The 16,239-nt window shown below is 38.4% G+C and overlaps 3 protein-coding genes across 8 annotated transcripts in view; 2 read left to right on the top strand and 1 right to left on the bottom strand.

Annotated features, from left to right (window-relative positions):
• The window catches only part of kpna4 (karyopherin alpha 4 (importin alpha 3)), a 408,827-nt gene that overhangs the window by 36,444 nt on the left and 356,144 nt on the right, over window positions 1-16,239 (top strand). The gene's annotated exons all lie outside the window — the stretch shown is intronic.
• trim59 (tripartite motif containing 59) lies at window positions 1,928-11,235 on the top strand. Of its 6 annotated transcripts, XR_012391206.1 has the most exons (5): window positions 1,928-1,978; window positions 2,066-2,097; window positions 4,948-5,584; window positions 7,958-10,414; window positions 10,469-11,235. XR_012391206.1 is itself a non-coding variant. In XM_073924295.1 (4 exons), exons 3-4 carry the CDS (start codon window positions 4,970-4,972, stop codon window positions 8,582-8,584), a joined length of 1,242 nt encoding a protein of 413 aa, XP_073780396.1. In that variant the 5' UTR covers window positions 1,928-1,978; window positions 2,066-2,097; window positions 4,948-4,969; the 3' UTR covers window positions 8,585-11,235. The 6 variants fall into 6 exon arrangements, 3 of the variants coding, with proteins under 3 accessions (XP_073780396.1, XP_009289682.1, XP_021321971.1); XR_012391205.1 differs by lacking the exon at window positions 2,066-2,097; XR_012391204.1 differs by having other exon boundaries at window positions 1,928-2,097.
• Window positions 12,894-16,239, bottom strand: part of smc4 (structural maintenance of chromosomes 4) — a 38,901-nt gene continuing 35,555 nt past the window's right edge. The window contains exons 22-24 of the mRNA NM_173253.2: window positions 15,598-15,830; window positions 13,901-14,084; window positions 12,894-13,184 (exon numbers count right to left, since the gene is read on the bottom strand). Of these exons, the coding sequence (NP_775360.2) occupies window positions 13,026-13,184; window positions 13,901-14,084; window positions 15,598-15,830 (576 nt within the window). The 3' untranslated portion in view covers window positions 12,894-13,025. The remainder of the gene's footprint in view (window positions 13,185-13,900; window positions 14,085-15,597; window positions 15,831-16,239) is intronic.

The raw sequence follows: 16,239 nt of genomic DNA, 5'->3' as shown, positions 1-16,239 counted from the left end.
ATAACTGATTTATTTTATCTTTGTCATGATGACTGTAAATAATATTTTACTAGACAATTTTCAGGACACTTCTATACAGATTAAAATGACATTTAAAGGCTTCACTACATTAATTAGGGTTACTATACAGGTTAGGGTAATTAGGCAAGTTATTGTATAAAGATGTTTTTGTTCTGCAGACTATCAGGAAAAAATTAGCTTAAAGGGGCTAATAATTTTGTCCTTAAAATGGCTTTTAAAGAATTAATAACTGCTTTTATTCTAGCCGAAATAAAACAAATAAGACTTTCTCCAGAAGAAAAAATATTATCAGACATACTGTGAACATTTCTTTGCGCTGTTAAACATAATTTGGGAAACATTTAAAAAAGAAAATTAAAATCAAAGGGGGGCGAATAATTCTGACTTCAACTGTATGTGTTGATGTACAGTGCATTTGGAGAGTACTGATAGTGCTTCTCTTTTCCCACATTTGTTTATGTTACAGCCTTATTCCACAATGGATTAAAGTCATTGATTTCCTGAACATTCTACACACAATCCCCCATAATGACAAAGTGGAAAAAGAGTTTTTGAAATTGTTGCACATTTAATCAAAATAAAAGGTGTGCTGAAGCTAGTTAAACTCAGCAGACACCGGCACTCCAGGACTGAGTTTGGACACCCCTGGATATCCAGCTGCAGGCCTGCAGAACCAGGCACACACTATCCAGCACACACTCTATCTAGTCAAACCATATATGGTTACGACAGATGTTAATGTTATTAACGTCTTCTCAGACCTCCTCATCAATTTATATTTGTATATAGTGTTAATAAATACTATTAACAATAAGCAAAAGTGTTTACAATTTCACAAATACTGCAATCGAGAAGGGCGAATGGGGAGTGTTGTTTATTGCCATTCAATATAACAGACTGATCAGCTTTCTATCAGTCATCATAGATGATCCGTCATTAATTATGAACTGTCGGAGTCTATAGCAGATACTCGATTGCTGTATGTCTTGATTTAAATTGGACAGGTTTGATTTATATAATGGATTCATTTATAATAAGGGAAATAATAGCAAGTTAATATGCTATTGTTAATAATAAATTCAATATGTAATAAAAATAATACATTAAATATGTAATAAAAATAATACATGAAACATTTTATATGTAATAAAAATCTTTCTACGTGTAACAAATGCATAACACTATTAATATTTCACTCAAGCCATTTAATAGTATTTTATTTTGTCTAATATCGTTTTTATTAATGATTTCCCACATTAAATACTATAGTAATTCATTGTAAGCAACATATTATTTTTAAACCATTAATTACTGGTCATTTGTTGTACTTATAGTTGCAACAAATTTACAATTACAAACAAATCAACTGTTAATAATTAATTAAAATTATATATATATATATAGGTGAGACGAGTGCACGTTGCAGAGCCCGGCAAAATGTTCAATTCTGGCGTCAACGGGTGTCATGAACGGGTGTGGCCAGTGTTGGATATCTGCAATTTAATCAATCGTGGCCTTTGATTTTATTTACTGTTGAGAAACCTAATGAAAGCGGTGCATTTTCACGGCAGGGGTGCGTTTCTCGACACCTGTTTGGCGCGTGTTCTGGCAGCCCTGTTTTAACTGTTGTGAACTGCAGGTGTCGCCCGTGTGCCGTGATTCAACCGATTCCAGTCAATTAATCATTTTATGAAGCTTTAAACTCTTCCCTTTCCTACCATTTCGGTTGAGTCACTTACCTCGGAAACTTTTTCGAGATTATAAACTCAAATACAGCGGACTGATCACTGTTCATCTGAGTTTTCAGGGCGAATTTCAACCACAACTTCCCACCAATCACATTTTCCGTCTCAAGACGCAGCGTGTTGCATTCAAGACGTAAAATCAAGAGATGTGATTGGTGGGAAGTTGAGTTTGTGCGCATGCGTGGGAAGTGTTTGTATTTCGGTTTGACTCGGTAAGTTTGCGCTTGTTTGTGTTTAATAAACATTAACACGCTAGAGTTAACATCTGTTTCATGTCCTCTGATTATCATATTTTACAGGCAGTGAAGCGGCTCAACAACTGTTGCTGGAGGTAGTTTTAGTGATGTCGTCTGAACTTTTCATACTTGTTATTACGTGTGTAAATGCACTTTTACAGGCGCTAGGACACATTTCTCAATAGTTGGGACACTTTTGCTAAACTCTTGACAGAGTGAAGCACAACAGAAGTCTCAGTGGGCTAAACTGAGGATCTATCCTCATAGTTTTGGCACAAACTGCATTCAATGCCCATATCTCACACAGACACAACTGACAAAACTCTGTGTACTTACAGGACATTTTGCACATGCTTATACTGTTTTCAGAACTGATGTTCAAAACAATAACATCATGCAAAACTGAATAAGACAACAAAATTCAACAGAAACATTTTATCGAGACACATTTCACATCTAGAAATGCAGTTTAACCAGCCAGATTAGCATAACTATTGTATATTATATTATATATATATATATATATATATATATATATATATATATATATATATATATATATATATATATATATATATATATATATTATCATATTATATTATACTATTGTCTCTATATCAGTGGATGGTGTGTACACAAATACTTGTATTTTGGACCCTGCTGAAAAATCCAGCTTAAACCAGCCTAGGATGGTTGGCTGGTTTTAGCTAGTTGAGCCTGGTTTTAGAGGGGTTTTGATCATTTCCAGGCTGGTTTCCAGCCATTTCCAGTCTAGTTTTAGCTGGTCAGGCTGGGAAATGACCAGATAAAACCAGCTTGACCAGCTTAGCCAAAACCAGCTATGTCCAGCTTAAACCAGGATGGTCAAGTTGGTTTTAGCTGGTCATTTTCCAACCTGACCAGCTAAGACCAGGCTAGAAACCAGCCTGGATGTGGCCAAAGCCCCTCTAAAACCAGCCAACCATCCTATGCTGGTTTAAGCTGGATTTTTTAGCAGGGGAATTGCTTAAAATAAAATACAAATAAATAAACAACTTAAAATATTCTGCATCATGTCTGATTCATTCCAGCAACATATATTGCAGTTATGAACTGAGATGTGTCCTTGTTTTACACCAGAACACTCAGTGTAATGCTACACATTGTTGTTAGTGTGTTTAGCTTATTGTTTTGTGGGTGACAGAGTGTGTTTGTGGGCTGTCCTCCTTTGCTGGTGTTCTGGAGGAATGAGTTTATTTGAGAGCTGAATACAGTGTTTTGGTAGTCGTGGAGCGTTTTGAATGTGAAATGAACTGCTTTGCCAAGCTGAAAGTCGGTCTGGAGAATTGTGTGAAGAGTTTTGCAGAAGTGACCCAAGTATTGAGAAATGTGTCCTAGCGTCTGTAAAAACTGTCAACATGCTTTACTTCATTTATGCATCAAGATTGTCTTTATTAATATTCATATGCATTATAATGGAAAAATAAGCCCTGTGTGAGTAGAGAGTGGGGATCGTGAACACTTTCCTTAAGTACATTATCATGGCGGGTTTATTTTAGGTAGTCGATTTTATATGAAGACATTTTAATTCTCCCACAGTTGAACAATTTATTGTTTATATATAAATGTCATGCAAATGAGTCTTCAGTTCTGTCTCCACAATCACTATAGCCTTAGTTTTATTAGCATTATGCATTTTTCATCACTTCTCCAAATAATTCTGAAATCTATTGGTTTTCTTCAAAAAATTGCCAAAAAGATTTGAATTATTTTTTAAAAGCACCGTTTTAGGTGAATGCAGTTTAATTAAATTGTAATTTAATGACATTTACTAGACACTTGTAATTAAAAAAGCTGCTAAGACTTGGTTTCCTTTAAGTTTTGCATACGGATGGGAATGTTGTTAAAAAGTGTTGTTTATTGCTGCTCAGAAACCCAAAGAAAGAAATAAACTGTTTGTTTTTATTTTGAAGTAAAAATAAGTGAAAAGTGTTTATTTAAACATTTAAACAAATAATTTTACACTGAAAACAAATGACAGAACAATGCATAAATACATAAAAAGAGTCATTTTAAACAAAAGTTTTTGTCTAACGTAAATCTAAGCATCATATCATCCAAGTATTTCCCTTTTAAAGACAAAAAAAATCTAGTCAAAGGCTGCTGATCCTGTCTGAACGGCACTTTTGATCAACTATTTTACAAACATGTTTGGTATTTTCATTTATTTTTCATACAAAGTATACAGCTTATCAGTGCAGTTCTTGTCATGTGACTCTCAGAACGCAAAATTCATGATATTGTGAACGGCCCTAAATTAATAGCCTTCGCCATAGATTAAGTCAGCCTTTAATCCAGTGTGCGTATGGTGTACAAGTTTGAAACTTTATACAAATGCACAGTTGGCGTAAAAGTTGTTGCAGCAGTTTTGTTACGTGCAGAAATGTGATGTTGAGAAGCCTTACGATTAATTTACCATGGTGAAATCTGTTAATCGTTGCATCCCTAATTTAAGTACCATTCATAGGCATTGACAGGGAAAGCTGTCCGCAGACATAACATGCACTCCAGTATACATTTATTATTGTTAAATTTGGCGAGGCAGTGGCGCAGTAGGTAGTGCTGTCGCCTCACAGCAAGAAAGTCGCTGGTTTGAACCTCGGTTTAGTTTCTGTGTGGAGTTTGCATGTTCTCCCTGTGTTCGCGTGGGTTTCCTCCACAGTCCAAAGACATGTGGTACAGGTGAATTGGGTAGGCTAAACTGTCCGTAGTGTATGAGTGTGTGGATGTTTCCCAGAGATGGGTTGTGGCTGGAAGGGCATCCGCTGCGTAAAAACATGCTGGATAAGTTGGTGGTTCATTGCGCTGTGGAGACCTTAAATTAAAAAAGGGACTAAACTGACAAGAAAATGAATGAATGAATATTGTTAAACTTAAATAAATCTATTAATTTATTATGTTTACAGGAAGAACTGCTTGAAGTTGGTGATGGACAGTCTGGAGGAGGATCTGACGTGTTCTGTTTGCTACGCGCTCTTCACGGATCCGCGAGTGTTGCCCTGCTCACACACCTTCTGCAAGAGCTGTCTGGAAAGCGTGCTGCAGGTCTCGGTTAATTTCTCAATCTGGCGACCCCTCCGGCTGCCCCTCAAATGCCCCAACTGCCGCAGCGTAGTAGAGCTGCCCACAAACGGCCTGGACGCGCTTCCGGTTAACGTGTGTCTGCGTGCAATCGTAGAAAAATACCAACGTGAGAGTCGCCCCCGTTCTCCATCCTGCCCTGAGCATCCTGGCCAGCCTCTCAATGTGTACTGCGTGCAGGACCGCAAGCTGATCTGCGGCTTCTGTCTGACCATCGGGCAGCACCAGGGACATAAAATCGATGATCTGCAGACGGCGTATGTAAAGGAGCGCACCGACCAGCCCACATTCATCCAGAGCCTAAGAGGCGAGCGCTGGGAGGAGATGAACCGTCTGGCCGAACAGCTTCAGATGGAGAAAACCCGCAGTGAAGCGCTGGTGCAGAAAGATCGAGAGGTGGCGCTGGTTTTCTTCCAGGGGCTCGAGCTCACCTTGGCCCAGAAGAAGGAGCAGTTCATGCAGGTTATTATTGTGCTTGAGCATTTATAAATTTGTTTAATTTTAGAAGATTTCAGTTGTAGGAACTAGGAAAATTAGGCAGCGCTACCAAGGAGAAATTCATTTGCAGAAACTAGGAGAAATTAAGTTAAGAGAACTAGAAATTTGAAAATGAAATGCACTAACACGAAAAAGTTGCATTATTGCGAATGAAGTGGATTTGACGCGCGAATGAAGCGAGTAACCTCAAATGTTCACGCGGCAATTTACTCGCGAATAGCGTGATTTATCCACACGTTCCGCGTCTGGTGTGAACACAGCATAAGAAGAAAAATGAATGACAATTAAAAAAAAATAAGTTGCACTAACTTTAAGAATTAAGTGCTATTAACTAGGAACAATAATTAGAAAAAGAGAATTAGAAAAGAATAACAACAATTAGAAAAATGAAGTTGCACCAACTCGTCATATTAACTTGCAATAACTAGTAAAAATTAAGTTAGACATATAGAGTTTCACTAGTTTAAAAAATTAAGTGGCAGCAACAAAAATTATGAGAACTCAAAAAAATTAGGTTATAGAACTCTTTACTGATACTGTGAGGTGGCATCTGTTTTCCTCATCTTTCATTATTGTAGTTTTGCATTTTTTAATTGGTTTGATTTTAGAATTGAGTTGTAGGAACTAGAAAATTTAGGCGGCGCAAACTAGAAAAAATTAAGTTGGAGAAACTAGGAGAAAAAAGTGCAAACTAGAAAGTTTGAAAATGAAATGCACTAACATGAAAAACTTGCATTATCTAGAAAATTTTAGTTTTAGAAGAAAAATTGACAAAAAATAAGTTGCACTAACTTAAAAAAATTTAGTGCCAGTAACTAGAAAAAAGTTATGAGAATTAGAAAAAAATCAGTTATAGCAATTTGAAAAATTAAGTTGTACCAACTCGTCAGATTCACTTGCAATAACTAGTATAACATTAAGCTAGAGTTTCACTAGCAGTAAAAAGGAAAATTGTTATGAGAACTCAAATTTGGAGAACTCAAAAATTAGGTTATGAGAACTTTATTATCCAAGACTGAGAGGTGGCATCTGTTTTCCTCATCTTCCATTATTGTAGTTTTGCATTTTTTTATTGGTTTGCTTTTAGAATGAATTTGTAGGACCTAGTAAAATTAGACGGCGCTAACTAAAAAAATTTAAGTTACAATTATTACAATTAAGAACAATTATGACAATATAATTAAGTTTCAATAACTAGGAAAAATAAAGTTGAGAACTAGAAAGTTTGAAAATGAAATGCACTAACATAAAAAAGTTGCATTATCTAGGAAAATTAAGTTTGAGTAAGACGAAAATTAAATGACAATTAAAAAAATAAGTTGCACTAACATCTAAAAATTTAGTGCCAGTAACTAGAAAAAAGTTATGAGAATTAGAAAAAGTTATAACAATTAAAAAATTAATTCGTCATATTAACTTGCAAAAACTAGTAAAAATTTTGATTAGACAATTAGAGTTTCCCTAGCTTAAATAATTAAGTGTCAGTAATGAGGAAAATTGTTATGAGAACTCCAAAAAATTGGAGAACTTAAAAAATTAGGTTATAGAACAATTTACTAAGACTGTGAGGTGGCATCTGTTTTCCTCCTTTTATTATTGTAGTTTTGCATGTTTTAATTGGTTTGCTTTTAGAATTAAGTTGTAGGAACTAGAAAAATTAGCGCAAACTAGAAAAAATTAAGTTGGAGAAACTAGGAGAAATTAAGTTATGAGAACTAGAAAAATTAAGTTGCAGCAACTAGAACAATTATGACAATAAAATGAAGTTTCAGTAACTGGGAAAAATAAAGGTATGAGAACTAGAAAGTTTGAAAATGAAATGCACTAACATAAAAAAGTTGCATTATCCAGGAAAATTAAGTTTGAGTAAGAAGAAAATTAAATGACAATTTAAAAAATAAGTTGCACTAACTTTAAAAATGTAGTGCCAGTAACTAGAAAAAAATAGTTATGATAATTAAAAAAAAATAAGTTATAACAATTCAAAAAATTAAGTTGCACCAACTCGTCAGATTAACTTGAAATAACTAGTAAAAATTAGATTTGACAATTAGAGTTTCACTAGCTTATAGTTAAGTGGCGGCAACGAGGAAAATTCAGATTCAAAAACTCAAATTAGGTTATAAGAACTTCATTTACGAAGACTGAGGTGGCATCTGTTTTCCACTTCCATTGTTGTAGTTTTGCATGTTTTAATTGGTTTGCTTTAAGAATTAAGTTGTAGGAACTAAAAAAATTAAGTAGCGTTAACCTGAAAAAAAGTTGCACTTACTACAAAACTAAGCTACAGTAACTAGAACGAGTACATTATAACAATTATTGACCGCGTTTATGCAGGCGCTGGAGCGGGCGAATGTGCTTCTCAATCAGGCCTACGAGCCGCTGATGGAGCAGCTGAAAGGTCTGCAGGAGGAGCACAGCCAGCTGCAGATCCTGATCTCCAGCATGGAGGAGGACCAGGAGAGTCCGCTGGAGTACCTGGAGAAGGTGCATCAGCTGAGGGAGCGAATAAACACTCTGAACTGCACACCGATGCCTACTGTACCCAGCCTTCAGATGAGCCCACGAGCCGAGAGATTCATTGAAAAACACTGGACCGATGTGACCCTCAGAGATCTGAGAGACGGGCCACTTCCAGAGATCTCCTGGCACTCAGAGAGCTGCTCAACCAGCAGAGCACAGGTCTCAGATCAGACTCGCTGCTGGAGGATCTGTGTGTGTTTATGTGTGATCATGCTGCTGCTGCTGTTCTGTCTCAATAGAGGAACACACTGGCTTTCTGCTCTCCGTCAGGCTGGAGAAAACGCTCTGAGTGGACTGAGTCAGCCACTGCGTGATCTAGGCGCGCTCTTCTGTTGTGTGCTGCAGAACACTGGCAGTAAATTACAGGCATTCATCTCTACTGTAGGAGAACACACACATCAGCGGCTGCTCCGCTTCTTAAAAGAATTACACTGGTGTTAAAGCACCATGACTGCGTCTGAATCACATGCAGATGTCATTGCGCAGATGTCAAAAGCACAATGGCTGTGTTTGAAATCGCATACTATATAGTACACTAATAACAGATTGACCTACAACTAATGCGATAGGTCGTCCCAATTTCATTTATACTACTTCAAGTCATACTAAATGAATCGCACTATTCTAAAGGTCGTGTAGTAAATTCAAATGCAGTGCATACTCTAGCAGGCGATTTCAGATGCAGCCCATGAAACCGAAGTTAAGATTGTTTTTTTTTCTTCTTTAATTGTGACGTACATGCACTTGAAACTGCTTTGAAATGAGAAAAAAATGTAGCGCAGTGGATGATTTCATCATTTTGAAAATCAGTTGGATCGTTGGAAGCGTTGCTAACAAAATGAAGGAAGACGAATAGACAAAAGTAGGGCACAAACAAGACACACCCTAAATTACTGATAGCCCCACCCTAAATTGGAAAAAGTTGGAGGACCCTGGCCCTCCAGTACTGAGTTTAGACTCCTGTGGTACCTGACGACCATCGTGACCACATTAAATTTCTTTTTTCTTTTTTTCCAAGCCATATGAACAAGACCAGTTTTCTACTAATGCTGTCGTACAATTTAGAGCTGTGGAGGAATCTGTTTCTGAGATGTTTAAAGTGCAAAGCTTAATCTCACTTGAATTAAATCTGAACTTAGTTTTGAGCGACAGTCGGCACTCTAGGCTAGTGTTTAACAGCAGATGGCGCTCTAGGCTAGTGTTTAACAGCAGATGGCGCTTTAGGCTAGTGTTTAACAGCAGATGGCGCTCTAGGCTAGTGTTTAACAGCAGATGGCGCTCTAGGCTAGTGTTTAACAGCAGTGGGCGCTCTAGGCTAGTGTTTAACAGCAGATGGCGCTCTAGGCTGTGTTTAACAGCAGATGGCGCTCTAGGCTAGTGTTTAACAGCAGATGGCGCTCTAGGCTAGTGTTTAACAGCAGTGGGCGCTCTAGGCTAGTGTTTAACAGCAGATGGCGCTCTAGGCTGTGTTTAACAGCAGATGGCGCTCTAGGCTAGTGTTTAACAGCAGATGGCGCTCTAGGCTAGTGTTTAACAGCAGATGGCGCTCTGGGCTAGTGTTTAACAGCAGTGGGCGCTCTAGGCTAGTATTTAACAGCAGATGGCGCTCTAGGCTGTGTTTAACAGCAGATGGCGCTCTAGGCTAGTGTTTAACAGCAGTGGGCGCTCTAGGCTAGTGTTTAACAGCAGTGGGCGCTCTAGGCTAGTGTTTAACAGCAGTGGGCGCTCTAGGCTAGTGTTTAACAGCAGTGGGCGCTCTAGGCTAGTGTTTAACAGCAGATGGCACTTTAGGCTAGTGTTTAACAGCAGACGGCGCTCTAGGCTAGTGTTTAACAGCAGATGGCGCGCTAGGCTAGTGTTTAACAGCAGACGGCGCTCTAGGCTAGTGTTTAACAGCAGTGGGCGCTCTAGGCTAGTGTTTAACAGCAGATGGCGCTTTAGGCTAGTGTTTAACAGCAGACGGCGCTCTAGGCTAGTGTTTAACAGCAGATGGCGCGCTAGGCTAGTGTTTAACAGCAGTGAGCGCTCTAGGCTAGTGTTTAACAGCAGACGGCGCTCTAGGCTAGCGTTTGACAGCAGATGCCGCTCTAGGCAAGTGTTTGACAGCAGACGGCGCTCTAGGCTAGCGTTTGACAGCAGATGGCGCTCTAGGCTAGCGTTTAACAGCAGACGGCGCTCTAGGCTAGTGTTTAACAGCAGATGCCGCTCTAGGCTAGTGTTTAACAGCAGATGCCGCTCTAGGCTAGTGTTTAACAGCAGATGCCGCTCTAGGCTAGTGTTTAACAGCAGACTGTAATCTAGGCTAGTATTTAAAAACTAGCCTAGATCACAGTCTGCTGTTTAAAATTATTTTAGAGTGCCGCACTCTAGTTTTCAACAGCAGACGCCATTAGAGTTTTAAACATCTGCTGGTAATATCTAAGCTTGCTAATAATTTAAGAGAGAATAATGATGAATTTTGAAAATCTCAGAATTGATTTCTGGAGCGATGTTTCGCCACAGCTATAAGTACTGATACAGATCTAACCCGCAGAATGCTCGTTTTTAAAGATGTCATGACGTCTTTTTATAATATTGTAATTAATGTGTCTTAAAGCTCTCTCACCATGTTCTTTTGCACAGGAAATCATAGAAATGAATAGGAAACTAATTTTGGAAAATATATTTATTATAAAACTGTTACAGAGAAAGTATTACGAAATGAAGCACTGATTTGTATTTGCAGCCAGATCCAGTATAGCTGGCAGTGCTTCATCGTTCAACAAAAGCTTCTTTGTGCGACTGCATTACATCGGTGCACAGACTACAGAACAGTTATATAAGAGCATGACGACGGTGAAAGTCTTCGGGAGTAGCTCAGGTTGTGTCCAATCTTCTCTGATATGCTAATCTTGCTTCATTTCCATCATTATTGGGTGCTCGCACAGATGGTCACACTGATGGATTTTAATAGGGTTCTGCAGGTTTTAGAATGGTCAACTTAAGATTTTAAGACCAAGTGTAGAAATAAGTTAAACACTACACAATTTTCTAGGTATACATTTAAAGCGAGCACACAAAGAATTATATTAGCAAGACTTTAAAGGCTTGAATACAACTTTGTGAAGTTTATTAATAAATAAGTATGAGCTGCACAGTGGTGCGGTTAGTAGCACAATCACCTCACAGCGAGAAGGTCGGTGCTTTGAGTTCCGGCTGGGTCAGTTGGCATTTCTGTGTGGAGTTTGCATTAGGCATGGGATGATAACCATTTTCAAGGTATACCACGGTGTGGAAAAGTTAAGGTTTTAAAACTGCCAAAATTTTCTCTTACACCGTTCCTAAGGTACATGTAAGATTTTTCTTTTTTTAGGACGACAGTATCTCCAGCAGAAAATATCGCTAAAGATTCTGTTTAAATGATTAAGAAATCTGTGTTTGAAACTAATGAAGACAAAGCAGAAGTCAATGATTCATTATTTAGCCTGACGTTAACGTTTCAAAATATTTAAAATGTTTCTCAAAATAAAATATATTATAAAAAAAGTTGTGTTTTTTACTCAGACATTTAAAAAGAATATAATTCAGCGCAGTAATCACAATACTGTGAAACAGTGATATTTTTATCCAAGGTTATCACACCGTCAGAGTCTTATACCGTGCCTAGTTTGCATGTTCTTCCAGTGTTCACGTGGGTTTCCTTCGGGTGCTCCGGTTTCCTCCACAAGTCCAAAGACATGCGCTATAGGGGAAATGGGTATGCTAAATTGTCCATAGTGTGTGTTTGTTTGTGTGTGAATGAGTATGTACAGATGTTTCCCAGTGATGGGTTGCAGCTGGAAGGGCATTCGCATATATGTTCAAACGTATGCTGGATAAGTAGGCGGTTCATTCTGCTGTGGTGACCCCAGATTAAAGGGACTAAGCTGAAAAGAAAATGAATGAATAAGAGGATCACATGCTCTTGATTGTCCATGACTGGTCCTGCATTAGGCAACACATGATTCTGCAATCAGAGGATTCCTAACTCAACATAAACAACCAGATGCAAGTTATTCTCATTTCAGTTATGTCATCTTGAAAAATCCCCTCTTCCACTCTACTCCTCCTATTTTTGTTAGATAAGGTGGCCAGCACTGTCGCCTTACAGCTTAAACGTCCCAGCTTCAAGCCCTTACCAGGCCAGTGGACATTTCTGTGTGAAGTTTGCATGTTCTCACGTGGGTTTTCCCCCAGTTTCCTCTCACAGTCCAAAGACGTGAAACATATGTGTATTGACCAAAATAAATCGACAACATAGATATAGAAGCAGGGGAGTTCTGGAGATCTACCTGAGCTCAAACTCCCCTCTCGACCTGCAAACTGGAGGGAGCCCTGGGGTGGAGGATCTCATCTCAGGTCTCTCCCAGGACTCCCTAATATTTTATCAACTTATTGTACTTTCTATTTTTTCCCCACTTGCTCCTTTTGAGCTTCTACAAATATGAAGCACTTTCACTATTTGAAATGAAAATAAACTGCTTATTACACAAGTCTTCAAAGCCAGGAATTGTGTTTTTTTTTTGTAATACATTTCCAAGTCTCAGATGAATAAATATCAGCAGCCAGTGTGGCGTTCTTCCAGCAGCAAAACCAAAAACAAGTGCTTATTGTGGTTTATTACCGTGGATTTGAGGTCTGAAATGTAAAAACACCTAATTTAATTGTTCATTTAAAATATCCAGCTGCAGTGCAGTTAAAACACGAGAACAGTCGATAGGCTACACCTATAATTCTGTCGAATAAAAATCATTTTATTAAAAATTAAAATTAAAAAGCAGAGTAACGGGAGACATGTAAAAGGCTCACAGGAGCACAGCGATGTGAAAGCAGAACAGGTGATGGTGCATTACTGAGTCTGCGCTCATGCCGTCTGGATCTCTCGCAGGATGATGGTTTTGGGGTTGATGGCCACGTTCTTAGTGGTGTTGTGCGTTTTGTAGATGCCAATGAGCCGGTCGGCCATCTCAAACATGTTGTTCCTCAGAGAGATGATGATGAACTGGGCATTCTTGGTTTGTTCCTGCAAGAAATCAGAGGAAGTTAGAGACCAAAAATAAAAATCATGCACTTTTATATTTCCTGTTAGGAATCATCGGCCACTTTATTAGGTACAACTACTTGTTAATGCAAAATTCTAATCAGCCAATCACATGGCAGCAGCTCACTGCATTTAGGCATGTAGACATGGTCGAGATGATCTGCTGCAGTTCAGAGTGAGCATCAGAATGTGGAAGAACGGGGATTTAAGTGACTGAGCGTGGCATGGTTGTTGGTGTCAGACGGGCTGCTCTGAGTATTTCAGAAACTGCTGATCTACTGGGATTTTCACGCACAACTATCTCTAGGGTTTACAGAGAATGGTCTGATAAAAAGGAAACATCCAGTGAGCGGCAGTTCTGTGGGCGCAATGTGAATGTCAATTTGAACTCACTCTTGTTGTTCCTTAAAGTACAGGACGACCTTAAACAGAACGTTGTGGCCAAATTAAGACTCAAAATCAGCCCAGAGTAAATGAAAACATCCTAGACAGCACACAAGGGTTAAGCTTTGTTTTAACAGTGTTCAACAAATGTTGATTTACTGATTTCCACATTGGTTTTAAACCATCTGCATATTTTATGATTACCAGCCTATTATTATTATGGTATTTACATTAGTCTTATTTTTCTCCTCATGTACAGCTCTTTGGCTTTGAAACTGCTTTAAAAATGCCCTGAAACAGGAAAGTGGACGTACATATATGTAGCAGGCCACGATGGAGACGTTCTTGAAGTCGAGAGCAGCGTCGATCTCGTCCATGAAGTAGAGCGGTGTGGGCTTAAAGTGATGCAGAGCAAACACCAGCGCCAGAGAGCTGAGCGTCTTCTCTCCTCCAGACAGATTATAGATCTTCTTCCAGCTCTTCTTTGGGGGACGTACACTGAAAACAGACAGCACTACTATTAAAATAACCACCACTGAGTTTATTACAGATGACCAAACTGAAATAAAAGCACAATGCATCTAATATCTCTAACAACTAAACAAGACCTTCACATTTTGGGGGAGTCAGAGTGGATCAGTTTCGTGTAAATGAAGTAATGAATGAAGGAGGCTCTGTGTTTTAACTTTCAGAATATTAAACCATGCAGAGAATTCAGACATGCTTGAAAGCGAGTGGTTGTTGAATACATTTTTTGATTTGTCATGCATCTACTTGTAAATGTTATTGCAAAAGCATTTCATTCCATCTTTGTGCATTCATGCATTTTTCCCTCAAAGTAGTGCATTTTCCAAAATATATAGTTATGTGTAAATGTGTGTGTAAAACAACTTTGTCTAGATCAGTAGTGTCCAAACTCAGTTCTGGAGGGCCGGTGTCCTGCATATTTTAGTTCCAAACCCAATTAAAAACACCTGAACCAGATAACCAAGCTCTTTATAGGCAGGTTTGTTGGAGGAAGTTGGAGCTGAACTATGCAGGACGCCGGCCCTCCAGACTGAGTTTGGACACCCCTGGTTTAGATTGAGAATGCAAAGGATTTAGCTGTGGCCTGCCCTGATGTAGAATGGACAGGGTTCATACACATTTTTACAACTAAAATTCCACTTTTCCATGATTTTCCCAAGACTTCAAGTCATTTTCATGACCTAGTATTTCATGCAATGTGCGTGGTAAACAATGCATAAAGAATGGAAAACGTGGAAAAACAATGCATGTTCAAATTTATTACAGCCAATCGTAAAACCAGCAGCAATCTATTTAGTTTAAATTTATATACATGTAAGATTGATTTAGATGAAGTTTACACCGCACATATAATGTGAGAGTATGTGAATGGCCAAGAACAGAAAAGAAGTAAATGACCTATATTCAAGTGTACAGATATCGGTTTTCCATGACTTGTCCAAAACATTGTGGGTTTTTCCATAACTTTTCCAGGCCTGGAAAATGCCATGTCAAAATTCCCTGACTATTCCAGGTTTTCCAAGACCGTATGAACCCTGAGGGACTAAGCTGAGGTCCCATTTACACTTCAGACTACCAAATACATTTCAGACTATTTTATGGTGCCCACAGGAAATTTATATTTAGCATGTTCATCATCACAATATATCAAACTGAATATCGTTATACGACTAGAATGATGCATGTCTTAATATTGGTTTCAATGTGAATATCAGTGTAGTTAAATCATTATCTTAGAATTATAAGGTTCTATCTGACATATTTGTCAAAATTGAGTTGACATATTCTTATTAAATGACAACATTTACATTATGATATGTTTTTTATACGGTGTTAACATTTTAAGATTTCTTATTTGGAACATATGTTACACACTTACTGTTTGCTATATGGAATGCAAAAGTTTTGAAGCTCAATATCTCATAATCAGTCAGAACGCAGAGAGAACCTTATAATTCCAAGCTGACGAAATGTAAACACACACCTGAACATGATGCCCTCAGAGAAAGGATCCAGACTGTCCACCAGCTCCAGCTCTGCGTCGCCCCCTAGCGTGAGCATCTGATAGTTCTCCTTCAGTTTATTGGTGATGATGTTGAATCCCGCCATGAACTCGTGCAGTCTCTGTTTGCGCAGGTCCTCGCAGCCCCTCTTGAAGCTGTCTCTCTGTGTAGTGATGTCATCAAGCTCTGCCACTCTCTGCAGATACAACTCCTCCTACATAGACAAATGCACAGTGATGCAAGCTGTTATTGAGGGACCATTGTGAAACAACGCAAACACTCTCAAAACAGACTATTTTTTAATGTGGGCTAATTTGACAAGTTCCCTAGAGGTAAACTGTTGAGTTTTAGCATTTTTGAATCCATTCAGACAAACTTCGAATCAGGCTGGAGCACTTATAGCTTTTAGCTTAGCATAAATAATCATTGAATTGGATTAGAGCATTAGCATCTCACTCAAACGACTAAAAGTTTCTATAGTTTTCTATGTAAATCTAGACTCCTCTTGTAGTTACATTGTGTGTACAACCAACAAATAAAAAAAGTTGACTATTTTCAGGCACTATGTAATATCATTGCTCCTGCTGTAGTCATGGTATGGCAGCAAAGTTCCTTGATTATAA

This window comes from Danio rerio, chromosome 15, assembly GCF_049306965.1.
Source record: "Danio rerio strain Tuebingen ecotype United States chromosome 15, GRCz12tu, whole genome shotgun sequence".
NCBI classification, from domain to species: Eukaryota; Metazoa; Chordata; class Actinopteri; order Cypriniformes; family Danionidae; genus Danio; species Danio rerio.
Note: the sequence above shows the minus strand (reverse complement) of the source record. Positions and strands in the feature narration are given on the sequence as shown.

Bases quoted from the DNA above. Each gene is read 5' to 3' on its own strand.
- trim59 (XM_021466296.3), top strand. From the start codon at position 2,039: ATGTCCTCTGATTATCATATTTTACAGGCAGTGAAGCGGCTCAACAAC. The intron at 2,098-4,947 runs GTAGTTTTAGTG...TTATGTTTACAG, and splicing joins CTCAACAACTGTTGCTGGAG to GAAGAACTGCTTGAAGTTGG. The intron at 5,585-7,957 runs GTTATTATTGTG...GCGTTTATGCAG, and splicing joins AGAAGGAGCAGTTCATGCAG to GCGCTGGAGCGGGCGAATGT.